The sequence below is a fragment of the Trichoderma camerunense genome (assembly GCF_050948025.1).
Source record: "Trichoderma camerunense strain CBS 138272 chromosome Unknown V8C40scaffold_1, whole genome shotgun sequence".
Taxonomy (NCBI): Eukaryota; Fungi; Ascomycota; class Sordariomycetes; order Hypocreales; family Hypocreaceae; genus Trichoderma; species Trichoderma camerunense.
The window spans coordinates 2,675,493-2,688,442 of NW_028145369.1; the positions used below are offsets into that span (position 1 = coordinate 2,675,493).

The window sequence follows — 12,950 nt, forward strand, 5'->3', positions numbered from 1 at the left end:
CCGTGCGAGGAGCGGGCACACTCATGTTGCCGTATCATATTCGGTCTCGCACCGGACGATGGTGAAACAAAATAAAGAAAGCCACTGGCCGGATCCTACGCTTTGCGGCCGGGAATGAGACGCCACCGCGCCATCTGCCAGGCCAACAGCAGCTGTAATACTGGTGGCTCTGAGCTGAAGGGGGAACCTGACAGGCCATCGGGTTATTAGGACGAATATTAGCCACTCGTATGGTGGGCGTTTTTGGCGTTGACTGAGGACCGCTAATCAGGACTGGGAGTAGCATGCTGGGAGTGGACGCTTGGGCCAGCGCGGATGAGAGAACCGACGCAGGCCCCTGGCCAATGATGCAGCGGTACAACGTCTGTAGAGGGGGAACAAACTTGCAGGGGGTCAGGGTGAAGAGAGAAAACAAGCAAGTCTTGTGCCTTCAGCTTCTAAGGAGGGATAATCATGGCTGCTGCGGTAGATTTAGGAGGGGGCCCTTGGAGATGCCTGCCGGGCAGCTTGCAGTGGTGTGCATATGCGGCCATCTGCTGGCGTATTCTCGTGCGAGGCAAGGCCCAGGTGCTGCATTGTATAATGTTAGATTGCATGAATGATCTGAAAAGGGACGATGATGCTCCGGGGGAATGGTTTGAAGACTTGCTTGGGCACGATCAGCACTTGACCCCAGACTCATCAAGGAGGCTCACACCAGCAAGGTAGAACAGTAGCAAAGGCTCTCTTCAGCTTGGGTGAGTCCGTAGCCAGTCCGTAGCCAGTCCAGACAGCCCTCCATCTGCCTGGCCCTTGTTCCCAAGCTTCCAGCGTCCTGGGATCGCCTCAAGCACGGCCCACATGGACAGAGTCGACCCCGATCGCGCGTCAACCAACCAGGCAAAGTGGATGTGGACAATTAATACTCCCTGCCTCCTGCTCTCCCGGCACCCCGGCGGAATACCTCGTCATTATCTTTTCGTCTCGCCGTCTCCTGTTCTGTACTTGTCGTTATCGCCGTTTGTCGTGCCTTTGTGTTGCTGGCTGTTCCAGCGACAATCTTCAGCTTCGTACGCCACGCAGTTTGCAGGAGCGTTGTCCGACTAGAAGCCGGCTTTGCTTTTCTTCTTTTTCGGCGTCTGTTGTGTTTCAATGGATTAAGACACATTCAGAAAACAATCCACGAAGCCTTTTCAGGCGGTTTTGCTTCTTTCCTTCCTTTTCTCTTCCCTTGCGTCCAAAGGTGAGATTCATGTGGCAGGAACAAGCGACGCCCTCTTGCTCTTTGTTGCCAGCTGCCTCGTTAGCCCTACGAATCCCAAAGACAAACTGACGCCTTTAATCGCTTCAGTTCTCCCCGTTTTCTTTATTTAAATCGTTGCATTAGCACTTCATTGCGAATACCGGCGTCGAGACCCTTTTGCTACCGTTCGGCATCTCCGTGTTTCATTCCAAATTCCCCTTCGCATTCGACTAGATCGAGTAACCGAACCGTTTGAGAAAACCATCACCTCTCATTCCCCCGCCTCCCCATAACCAATGCTTTTTCATTGTTGAAGCGAATTTCTTTCAACAGTCTCGACGACTTCCTTTTTTTGTACGAATTGCGTGTTTTAGACTTCGAAAGCAAGACATTAGTACCCAGCCACTGGCTCACATCACCTGCGGCGTGCACAGTAGCCAGAGGGATTGCCTGTTAGACATTTGTGCCGTCTTGTAAGTCGTTTCCCTTGCTTTGGATGTATCACGGCAGCGAACCCTTCAGCACAAATGAACCCTGAGACATTTCAGACCAGCTTATGTCTGCAAAAATACTGATGTTGAATCAAAGGATCATCGCCCATGACAAAGGTTGGTTATCAACCGGCTGCTACCCGTCACATACAGGCCTAAAACTAGGTAGCTGCATTGACTCAACTTAGTAGCAATGTCGGCCTGGACAGACGACGAGTACATGAATGCGCAGGCCGCAGTCTCGCTGCCTGCGCGAGAGTACGTTCCTTATAGAACACCTTCGACCAAGTCAAGGAAGTCGAGGCGTTCAGCACGTTCAATCACCCCTCCAGCAAAGAAGAAAATTTCGCCGTCAAGAAATGGAAACACCTCCAAGCGTTCCTCAAGGGACATCACAACCGACGAGCAAATAAGCATCCTCGATCCACGACGCTTCACTCCCACTCTGCATGCCAACTTGGTGTCCGAAATCTTGTCACTAAGGAGAGACCAAGAAGAAAAGGTCAAGGTTATTGAGAGTCTCGAAAGTACACTCCAAGCAAGCAGAGAGGAGCAGGACGCTCTGCAAGACAGTGTAAATGCAGCAACCAAGGAGACACGCTCGTTGCAACGGCAGCTGTCGTTACTAGAGGGTGGAACTTCATCAGCGTTGGGCGATCTTTCACGAGAAAGAGACGAGGCTGTCGATTCAGCGACTGATACGAAGAAGCGCCTGGACGCAGCCCTAAAGAAACTTCGTATCCAAGAGGAAGATTCTCAGCGAGTTCATGAACAGTGGGCCGAAGAAAAAGAGAACTGGGAAGATGAGAAGCGCAAATATGAGCGGCGAATCCATGTGGCAGAGAGCCGCCTAAAAATGGTACTTGATGAGGTCGCAGCCTATCAGGCGAATCATGCAAATGGAGCCTCTCAACAGGGTCGTGGCCATGAGAGCGATGCAGAAGACAGCGGTAGGGAGAATGACACAGGCAGCGTGAGAACAATGAGTCTCACAAGCAGCATTCGTTATTCCCTGGCCAATGGACCTGGCTTTTCTCTCAATGGCTATTCTCTGGCAGATGAGCTTAAATTTGATGATACGGATGACCAGACAGACATTGACGGGCGCGAAAGCGTCTTCTCAAGCCCACGACAACAACACCGGCGAACATTTAGCCGTGAGAGTGTCATTAGCAAGCTTCATCGAAGGACAAAGAGCATTGAAAGCGTGAAGCGTCCTGGCAGCGTTGCACGTGGCAGAGTTTTCATGAACCAATCAGTTCTAGAGGCTCTCGAAGGCGAAGATGAAGAGACCGAGGGAGAAGACTCTGCTCCGGCTCGTACTCGCGCTACCTTTAAGCCATCTTACGCTGACGCTGGAGTTCAGTCTTCTCCTGCTTCTGAAACTTCGTACAACAACGCTGGAGTCCAGTGCTCTCCTGACTTTGAGCATAGATACAGTGATGCAGGCGTCCAGTGTTCTCCTCCGGCTCCGGCTCCCGTTCCGGCTACCATTACAGCTCCTATTTCCACCCCCAAGCCTGTATACACCGACACTGGAATTCAATACTCTCCCACTCCTGAACCCTCATATACCGATGCAGCAATTCAACACTCCACTGCTTCCGAGTCTTCATACACTGACACAGGAGTTCAAGATGCACCTAACTCTACAACCTCGTACGCTGATACTGGAGTTCAGTACACAGTTACTTCTGAGCCCACATACGCTGATACAGGCGTTCAGCACTCACCTGCTTCTGAGAGCTCTTACGCTGATACAGGAATCCAATTTTCTCCACCACCTTCTCCTACACTGGAAGTGATGACATCTCCTGAACTGGAGTCTGTCATTTCTGAGGTAGTCGAAAAGAAACCGTATGAAGAGATACCCCCGCGATCGTCCGAAATTGAAGCAAATCAGCGAAAGAAGAGAGTTAGTCTACCCCCTGTTATGGAACCGCCCGCCACACCCCGGCGTATGGTGTCCTCAGCCTCGCAGACGGTTGAGGTTCCTTTAACCCCTCCGAAGACACCAAATTCAGTGTACGAGCTGCGCGAGGATTCGCCTGTGGAGGTCGAGACGCCGAAGCCTGAACCGAAGATGACGACTTCTTCGACACAGACCGAGGCTCCTGCTCCCGTAGTTGCTCCTATTGCGCTACCTCCAATCTATATCCCGAGCATCAGCATTCAACCACCAACTAGCCGGCCTACCTCGCCGCATACTCCGAAGCTACCCCAACATTTCAAAGACTTTGGATGCCAAGTCCATATCATTGTTAAAGGCGATATGGTTGACTCGAGCTCTCAAACAGAGGCAATCCAGACAGACAAGAGACTGGCTCTTCTTCCAGCCCATCTTCAGCCGTCTTCTATCACTTCCCGTCCTACCTCGCCTCATCCTTCGGGCATTGCTATTCCCGACAAGAGCGCCAATCCTCTTGCTGGCGGCTTACCTCCTCGAAACCCTCGACGGCTGGAAAGCAGCCGGTATAGCACCGAGCTTCCGTCTTCCCCCATCAGCCTCCGAATGGATGACCATGATTTACACGACTACAACGATGATCTTCTCCTATCGAGCCAACGCGGTCCAATAATCCCACCTCGCCGTTTCAGCAGCCTGTTCTCCGGCTTTTATACCGATTCGGATGAGATTGACGAGTTTGGCGAGCTGGACATGAGCGATTCTGAATATCGAACCGCCTTGACGGCCCCCAGACCTCCATCTAACCTGAGCCGAACCAATAAGCGAAGTTCAGTGGGTACAGTCGCAACTTCACCTGATCAACATTCCAAGCGCTCTGGTAGGACGTCTGTAAGATCAGTAAGGAGCACCGACCTGTATAGTGTTGGTGAGAATGAGCCCCAGTCCGGGAGATCAAGCAGGCTCAACGAAAAGTCACCAGCGCCTGCACCAGGTCCATCAAGCCGCAACAGCGTCACGCGAAAGGCTACCATGGCTCAGACAGGCTTGGCTAACTACCCTACCATTGTTGAGCCCAAGAATCAAGCACCATTTCCTATCCCAGCCCGAGCCAGCTCACGGAAGCCATCCATCAGCACCAGTATCCCAAGCGATGGACGCAGCACTCCATCAAGCATTAGCGGGCATCGCCGAAGCGGTAGCCGTACTTATTATGCAAACAGCGTTCATGTTCGTCGTGTTCGTTCCGCAAACACTCTGCCACACCATGAACGTCACCGCAGGACAGGCAGCCGAACACCACCTCTATCACCATCCACAGAAGCCCCTGAAAGTCCCGGTCTCCCTCCCCTGCCCCAAAATGATATCACGACGCCGCGCCACCGAGAAGGCAGCACATATAAGAGGCATCGCCATCAGCTATCCAACAATACTGTCATGACTGCCAAATCCGAGGCCGTATCCCAGGCAAGCTCACAAACCCCGGGAGTCGTTGATGCGATTGCTCAGACTATGGTTGGAGAATGGATGTTCAAGTATGTTCGCAGAAGGAAATCATTTGGCGTTGGAGACGCAGGCCATAAAGATGAGAACAGCAACGATAGGCATAGGCGATGGGTCTGGGTAGCACCGTATGAGCGAGCTATTCTATGGAGCAGCAAGCAGCCATCTTCCGGCAGTGCTCTGTTAGGAAAGACGGGCCGCAAGCGTAAGTGTATGCCCCTGAAGTGAGAATTTCGGTTGAATACTAACATGAATAGTTGCTATCCAATCGGTCCTCGATGTGAAAGATGACAACCCGGCACCTCGAGGTGCTACAACGCCCATCTTCAACCGATCAATCCTTATCCTCACACCACAGCGAGCACTCAAATTCACAGCGCCTACAGCTGAGAGACATTATCTCTGGCTGACGGCATTGTCATTCCTGGCCCATTCTTATCAAGCCGTGCCCGACGTCCTCCCTGCCCAGCCCCAACAACACCTCTCGGTTAAGCAGCACCCTCTCCCGAACTTTGAACCGCCACGCCCTACGAAGTTGACGAGAGGAGGAATACGAGATTCTATTCGACTGGCCAAGGGCCGAGCAGGTCCGCCAAAGACAGAGCTGGCGAGCATGCCTAGTATCCCTGATGTTCCCACCGTACGGATGGGCGATGTTTCCAGGTTTCGAGTGGCAGAGTCCGTAACTGGAGTCGGGCACTCAAGGGAAATCTCGGTGGATGCCGCCGAGCCACCTATGATACCTCGCTTCAATGATCGGACAGGCCACACGACAATAAACCATGGTCGCAAGCGTAGCAACACAGGAGGTCGTGTGCCCCCGCCGCTATCTTTCCGAGGCTTCTCAGGGCCGACTCTTGGTGAAATCAGCCATCACTCTTCAAACAGTACGGCCGGTGCTAGTATCGAGACGACTGGCTCTTCTGAGCTTTACCAGTCACAAGGATCCCCTGCTAGCTGGGGTATAGCCCAAACACCATTGTCGACGGTATCATCTCAGCAAGGCAACTTCTTTGATGCAATCGGTACTGTGCGCATGGAGGCGTTTATCAGCCCTCATGCATACCAGCAGTATAATGAATATCAAGAGGAAGGTGAAGATGATTACAGAGCGCTCGCGAGAAAGAAGAGTAAAGAATTTCGCCGACGCAGCAGCCGAAATCGCCGTCGAGCCCAGCTGTCAAGGAGCACCCGGGGATCAGACGAATTCTTCAGCGGAAGCAAGACAGCAGGAGAGGAGGACTTTTTCCGAGACGACCCCTTTAGGGGCTTTTAATTGGTCTGCAATGGCCACAACCCACGAAACAAATCAACCATCAACCACACACTCATTTTAATATACCAACGATCCAGATATAACGGATCAAGCAACACCACGACGGGATACCCTTCTTTTTCGACATTATAAACATCTACATTTTGCTTCAAGCCTTGTATTGATATGAATTACGGTCATTGCCGCTTTACTATTTTCTTCTTCTTCTTTTGCTGTTCCTTTGTTGCTTTTATCATTCATTTTTGCGGTGCACGGCGCTGATTTTCTTCCTGAACATATACGTCTGTATTAACTCATTTTTTTTTTGTCTGCGGATGGATGTAGGGGTCAAGGGGACTCCGAAGCATATACAAAAAGGGGTGTACACAAGGCAAGAGGGAGCAATTTCCACCATGATCTCACGCTATTGGAGGCGTCTTTGGTCTGGATATAGTAAGATAGACTTGGAGATGCGATTGGCAGGGACGGCGGGATGAATGCCCTTTCAGCAAGGAAGATTGGGCGGCCTTTCTCTGAGAACATGGAGATGTTCAGAGAAGACCAATACTAGATAGTAAAAACTGAGATCAATACGCTCGTAATACAACGAATTATTACTCAATATCCAAAACATGATGTTACTGTGATGAGCAATTTGTCATATGCTTGCTCCATGGTCGGATCCGGTGCAAACAACGGCCCCGCCAAAGAAAAAAAAAAGAAATCAGTTGGAGAGGGCACTTTGACTTAACCCCGCCATTAACACCTACCTGTACCACCACTCGAGCTTACGCCTGTGTCTTCTTTCGTTCCGGCTTTACGTATTCGTCATTCGTTTGGAAAAAGGAAAAGGGAAAAGAAAGGATTACAAGAAGAAGACAGAAAGAAGCAAAATAAACGCATTTAAAGGACAGCAAAATGGAGGCCGAGACATTAGAGCAGATGCAGGCGCGGCATCGTCGTGAGCTCAAAGACCTCCAAGGAAGAATCACAAGCAAGAAGAAGAACGCCACGAAGAAGACGCGCAAAGGTGTCAACGACGAATGCGCCGAGATGGAACGCCAACTAAGAGAGAAGCAAGCTTCAGAGGTTGCGGCCTTGAATGGAGAGACAGAAGAGGATCTCGAGGAGGAAGAGCAGGAGGAAGAGCAGGAGGAAGAGCAGGAGGAAGAGGCACAGCAGAACGACGCGACGACCAACGGGGCGCAAGAGCTGGAAACAGCGACAGCGAAGCTGAATCTGGAGGAGAACAGCAACGAGCAAGCGCAGCAGCCCGGCAAGAAGCGAAACCGACAAAAGGAGCGGCTGGCGCGGCGCGCTGCCGAGCAAGAGGCGGCGATGCTGCACGCCGAGCAAGAAGCGTCCAACATGACGGACCACCGGGCGCGCGAGAGCACATACATGAAGGGCGAGTTTGCGGCTCACGGGCTCAGCGAGAAGGACATCCAGCCAGACGGTCACTGCCTGTTCGCGGCGCTGGCGGACCAGCTTGCGCACAACGGCATCCCGCTTGGTGCTGCTGTTGATGATAACAAGGAGCCGGCGTATCGGACGGTAAGAAAGAAGGCTGCTGGGTTCATGGAGGCGCACGCAGATGACTTTGCGCCGTTTTTGGAGGAGGACCTGGAGGGGTATGCGAAGAAGATGAGGGATACGGCGGAATGGGGCGGGCAGCTGGAGTTGATGGCCGTGGCGAGACAGTACGGGGTCGAGATTAGAGTGATACAGGACGGGAGGACGGAGAAGATTGGAGAGGGAGAGGGAGAGGAGGCAAAGACGCTGTGGTTGGCGTACTATCGGCATGGGTATGGTCTGGGAGAGCACTACAACTCCTTGAGAAGGGCGACGGCGGCAGCAACCACGACGGCAGCGGACTGAGCATGCATCATGACGATATCGTGAGAGTCTTTATTTGCGTATTCATGTTATATCACAGGTCTATGGGGAGAGCTTATTTTGTCCTCTCCCTTTCTCCTTCTGGAAGAAGAAGGGAGCTCATGGGGCCCAGCTTCGATCTTACCGCTGTCCCCGTCCTACCTACACTCTATATACGGAAGCTCTCGTTACCTTCCTTGCAACAGAGCACACACACTTCAAACTTCAGCAACCCTGCAGTGGCGTTACTACCGAGACCACACGGAGATGAAGTCCCTGACGCTCCCGTCCTCATTTGTGCCCGCCTTGTGCGTCCTCGGCGGCTTGACGAGGCACACGCGGTGCAGCGCATCCGGGTGAGACTGCTTGGGAGTGGCGCTGGGCTTGACGTTGCCGTCGTCGGTGTATTCGATGGGCTCGCCGGGGTTAGCGAGGAGGGCCTCGTAGACTTCGGGCCAGACGCCCCAGGGCGGACCCTGCTGCGAGAGGGGCTTTCCGGAGGGGAACTCGAGGCAGATGAGCTGGCCGCCGGGGGCGAGGAGCTGGGCCATGCGCTTTGCCCACCTGGGGCGCTCTGAGGGCTGGAGCGCGCAGAGGAACTGTTTAAGTCGGGGTTTGGAGCTGTCAGCATTTTTATTTCCATAGAACGGGGGGCATATTATAGAAGTTTTGGATGGGTGTCTTTTTTTTTTTCGTTGCTCACTGTGTAGTCGTATATCAGGTCAAACTGGCCCTTGCCGCCCTCCCAGGCATCACCAAAGAAGTCGCCAGACACCCACGTCACGCGACCGCATTCAACACCCTCCTCAATCGACTTGTATTTGCCCTCAGCTGCAGCCTGTTTCTGGTTCTCCCGAGCCATGTCCTGAGCGTGTTGACTATAGTCCAATCCAACGACGTCGTAGCCGAGAGAACTCAGCAGCAGCACGTCGTGGCCGAGGCCGCAGCCGGGAATCAGGGCCGATCTTCGGATGACGGCGCCGGCGGCGTCGCGGAGCGGGTTGCCGCGGGGGTCGCGCTCGAGGGACGGCGGGATGAGGTCGGTGCGCTGGGCGAGCAGGTCGGCGAGGGCCAGGGACGGGCCAGCGCGGTCCCAGGGGTGGAAGGACTGCTGGTAGAGGGAGTCCCAGGTGTCGTTGTGCTCGGAGACGGGCTTGGAGGCGAAGGTTTCGCGGAGTTTGGAGGGAGGGTCCATTGTCGGTGTGTCTGTGAAGGAGAGTGACTTGCGTAGGCAGAGATGTTGATTAGAGGGGAGAGGGAGGAAGGATATGTGGGATATGGAGGGGGATATATATGTAGTGAATGTGGTTATGCAAGGACGATGCTTGGATTTGGTGTAGTGACGAGGCGAGCTAATTGACTTAGTAAATAGTCGCAGCATTAGTAGCTGCATCACATCATCACATGCAGGTCGGCGGGTGAATGGACGTGACGTATAGTAAACAATTAATACAGTACAAAGTAATTAAAAAAAAAAAGTGCTACTCATCAATTCACGGCCGGAGGAAACGACGGTAGCCTGGTTGGATCAGGTGAAATCCAGCATTTGCCCTGTTTGCCGAAGGAGTCGAAGTGAACTGATTTCGTGGGGATGCTTCTAGTGGCGGGGACGGATCTCGGGTTCGGGGTACGGGGTTGTCCATCCTCGGGGCTTGAATTTGTGTTGAGAAGGATTGCTTTTATAATAAGAAGGAGGAAATTTAGACGGTATATGATGTCATATAATTATCTAACATGAGATTTTATTTACACATAACCATTGCAAATAAATGACCTCGTCTGTGTCTATTCCAAGGCATCAAGAGCATCAAGAGCTGCATCTTTTTCGCAGTGAAGCTGTCACCCACCAAAAAAAAAGAACAAGCTGCGTATCGATAACGCCACGGCGTTCTTAGGTGGGGCCCTGAAAAGAAGAAAGCCAGGATACCGCCTACCCAAAGCGGACAAACAACTTCGGCACGACAAGCCATGAGCCTCGGCTTGTCAGCTCTAATGACATACCGGCCCATCTCCAAGGTTGATATTCTTACTGTTTTCTTACATCGTTGCGTTTCTTTCGAATCACACCAAATCACACCAATTGACAGGAGAATTCTTTATAATAAACAATAGAGTTACACTGTGTCATCACTATGGATGTCACTAATTTGTTCAGCGTCAAGGTAAAGTATCCCACTAAAAATCCCCATTGATGCAAGCCAGCTCACCAACGCGTTTATAGGGCAAAGTCGTCCTCGTCACCGGAGGCACGTTTCCCTCTCCTTGGCGTAATCCCTAAAACTAACCCGTTCTTCTCTTCCGCAGGTGCCAAGGGTATCGGCCGCATGATCGCCGAGGGCTTCGTCGCCAACGGGGCCAAAGTCTACCTAACCGGCCGCGACGCCCCGGCCTGCTCGTCCGCCGCAACGGAGCTCACAAAGATTGCTAAGAACGGCGGCTCCGCGCACGCCCTGCCCGGCAACCTCCAGGACCTCGCCCAGTGCCAAGACCTCGTGAAGCGCCTCACCGAGCTCGAGCCCAAGGGCATCCACGTGCTGGTGAACAACGCCGGCGCGGCGTGGGGCGCTGACATCGACTCGTTCCCGGACCACGCGTGGAACAAAGTCCTGACGCTGAACTTGCACCGCGTCTTCACCTTGTCGCAGCTGCTGCTGCCGCTGCTGGAGAAGACGGCGACGGCGGAGGACCCGGCGCGGCTGATCCACATCGGCAGCATCGACGGCATCCGCGTGCCCACCGTGTCTAACATTGCGTACGCTGCCAGCAAGGCCGGCTTGCATCACATGTCCAACGTGCTCGCCAAGGAGCTGGGCCCGCGGAACATTACGAGCAACGTGCTTGCTTGCGGGCCGTTTGCTACCAAGATGATGAAGGCGACACTCGAGGCGGTTGGAGATTACGTTCGGAGCGAGGCGCCGTTGCGCAGGATCGGTACGCCTGAGGATGTGGCGGGAGCCAGTTTGTTCTTGGCGAGCCGAGCTGGGTGAGTAATTTCTTTCTTTACGTGTTTGTGAGTCGGGGCGAGACTAACCTTGGTGTGAATTCAGAGCGTTCTGTAACGGCGCGTTGATCCGGGTGGACGGCGGTGTGTCCCATGTATCCAAGCTTTAAACGGGGACATGTACGATTTTATTACTGCAGTGCTTTGATATTCACAAGCGATGTCACGCAGATCAAGCAAGAGAGATGGCGATTAATTCAAGGAGGCGTCCATGACAAGCCTCGTACAAATTCCATTAGCGTTAGGTGCGGGTATTTATAGCTGGCTATATATATGCAATGTGAGAGGGAAAATGATAAGAAAAAGATGACGAGGGGGAAATAATAAAAAAACAATGAAATCCCAACACAGCAGCCGTGTGTATGTACAAAAGTCCAGACCTCCCTGTAGACCAACACCGTCCCATCCATCTGATAGAACCCATTAACCAAGAATAAAAGAGACAGCGCAAAGACGGAGCGCGCACCACTTTCTGACGCCGAAATCTCCCGTGTATATGGAATGACAAAAGCAAGATGTATCGCAACTTGTAAAGGAAAAAGGAAGAAGGGAGCCAAGTTTATAGAAACCCAGATCATGCTTTCGTGGGGGAAAAAGAGACAGCCATCTCAGCATCACAAATCTTTCGTACCCGTAGCGCCCAGCAAGTCAAGCCGAAGATTGACAAAGTCTGTCTCTTCGGCCGACATATTTCTCAGCACAGGCGTGTCTTGGCGGCGAGGAGTGATTTGGAAAAGAGAGACGAGATGACGAAGACGGTGGATAGATATTTTGGATGATCCGTCAAATCAGATATTGAAATCCGCAAAGTCGCGCACCATGACGGCGGCCTGCGCACGCTTGGCGGCCTCGGCGACGAGAGTAAAGTCCTTGAGGAAGGGCTCGGTCGAAGGGGCCTTTGCCTGGACAGGGGCCGGGACCATGATGGCTGCCGAGGAGCTGGGAGATTGTCTGGTAGATGAGGATGACGATGAGGAGGCGCTTGAGGCGGCGTTGAAAGCGGAGGAGGCGTCCATGATGATGATGGTATTGGTGTTTGTTTTTTGAGTAGTTTGTGGGAGTGTTGTTGGTTGTTGTATGTAAGAGCGGCGGATGATGAAACCCAAAGACCGAGGGTAAAAGCGACGCAGGTTCTGGCTAAGACGTGGAGAAAACTATGGGGGATCTGCGCTGGGGGGAACGTTGATCGTTACGAGTGTATTCCCAGGTTATGACGGACTGACTCCGGGGAGGAGTGTGGAAAGCGACGGCTTTTTATCCCGGACAGGGCGCTTTTTTTGGATGAATTCAGCCGGGAAGAAGCTGGAGCTCTTTCGTGTGCCTAGTGACCCTTTGTTGCGTGGTGTGTGTGTGTCTGGTGGGGGGTCGGCTGCAAGCAAAATCCTGATGAATCAATGTCTCACTTTCTTGGTGGTTTATTGTCCCCCTTTGTCTAAAAGCGATGAGAAAGAAGAAAAGGATTGGATGGTTGATGGAGAAATTTCAAGGAGAGATAAATGGGGGGAGTGTGATGGAATCAAGTTCGGGAAAAGAAGGGGAATAGAGCAGTCTTTATCTACGGAATGGAACTTGTAACGAGTTCTGGATTGCCAGCGATGGACAGCGGACAGTGACAGTGGGGGGGGGGGGGGGGGCTTTGGACGCGTGTTGTGACGAGACGACCAGAAGCAAAAAAAATGGAAAAAAAGCGACGAGTG

The 12,950-nt window shown here is 52.7% G+C and overlaps 5 protein-coding genes across 5 annotated transcripts; 3 read left to right on the plus strand and 2 right to left on the minus strand.

Annotated features, from left to right (window-relative positions):
- Positions 1–1,523: 1,523 nt before the first annotated feature.
- V8C40DRAFT_16252 (PH domain-containing protein) lies at positions 1,524–6,562 on the plus strand. Its single transcript, XM_083211488.1, has 3 exons — positions 1,524–1,695; positions 1,811–5,327; positions 5,380–6,562. Exons 2-3 carry the CDS (start codon positions 1,907–1,909, stop codon positions 6,396–6,398), a joined length of 4,440 nt encoding a protein of 1,479 aa, XP_083079482.1. The 5' UTR covers positions 1,524–1,695; positions 1,811–1,906; the 3' UTR covers positions 6,399–6,562.
- A 570-nt stretch (positions 6,563–7,132) lies between these two features.
- Positions 7,133–8,583, plus strand: V8C40DRAFT_16278 (deubiquitinase OTU2). The gene has a single exon (XM_083211491.1). The coding sequence runs from the start codon at positions 7,296–7,298 to the stop codon at positions 8,253–8,255; it is 960 nt and encodes a 319-aa protein (XP_083079483.1). The 5' UTR covers positions 7,133–7,295; the 3' UTR covers positions 8,256–8,583.
- On the minus strand, positions 8,501–9,447 carry V8C40DRAFT_260775 (S-adenosyl-L-methionine-dependent methyltransferase; the record flags this gene model as incomplete). The annotated part of the gene is made up of 2 exons (XM_083219176.1): positions 8,501–8,851; positions 8,956–9,447. The coding sequence occupies 2 exons, from the start codon at positions 9,445–9,447 to the stop codon at positions 8,501–8,503; spliced, it is 843 nt and encodes a 280-aa protein (XP_083079484.1).
- Positions 9,448–10,219: 772 nt separating this feature from the next.
- V8C40DRAFT_230915 (uncharacterized protein) lies at positions 10,220–11,597 on the plus strand. Its single transcript, XM_083212819.1, has 4 exons — positions 10,220–10,414; positions 10,474–10,498; positions 10,557–11,235; positions 11,300–11,597. The coding sequence occupies exons 1-4, from the start codon at positions 10,385–10,387 to the stop codon at positions 11,361–11,363; spliced, it is 798 nt and encodes a 265-aa protein (XP_083079485.1). The 5' UTR covers positions 10,220–10,384; the 3' UTR covers positions 11,364–11,597.
- On the minus strand, positions 11,495–12,269 carry V8C40DRAFT_260777 (uncharacterized protein; the record flags this gene model as incomplete). Its single annotated transcript, XM_083219177.1, has 2 exons — positions 11,495–11,518; positions 12,072–12,269. 2 exons carry the CDS (start codon positions 12,267–12,269, stop codon positions 11,495–11,497), a joined length of 222 nt encoding a protein of 73 aa, XP_083079486.1.
- Between the last annotated feature and the right edge of the window lie 681 nt (positions 12,270–12,950).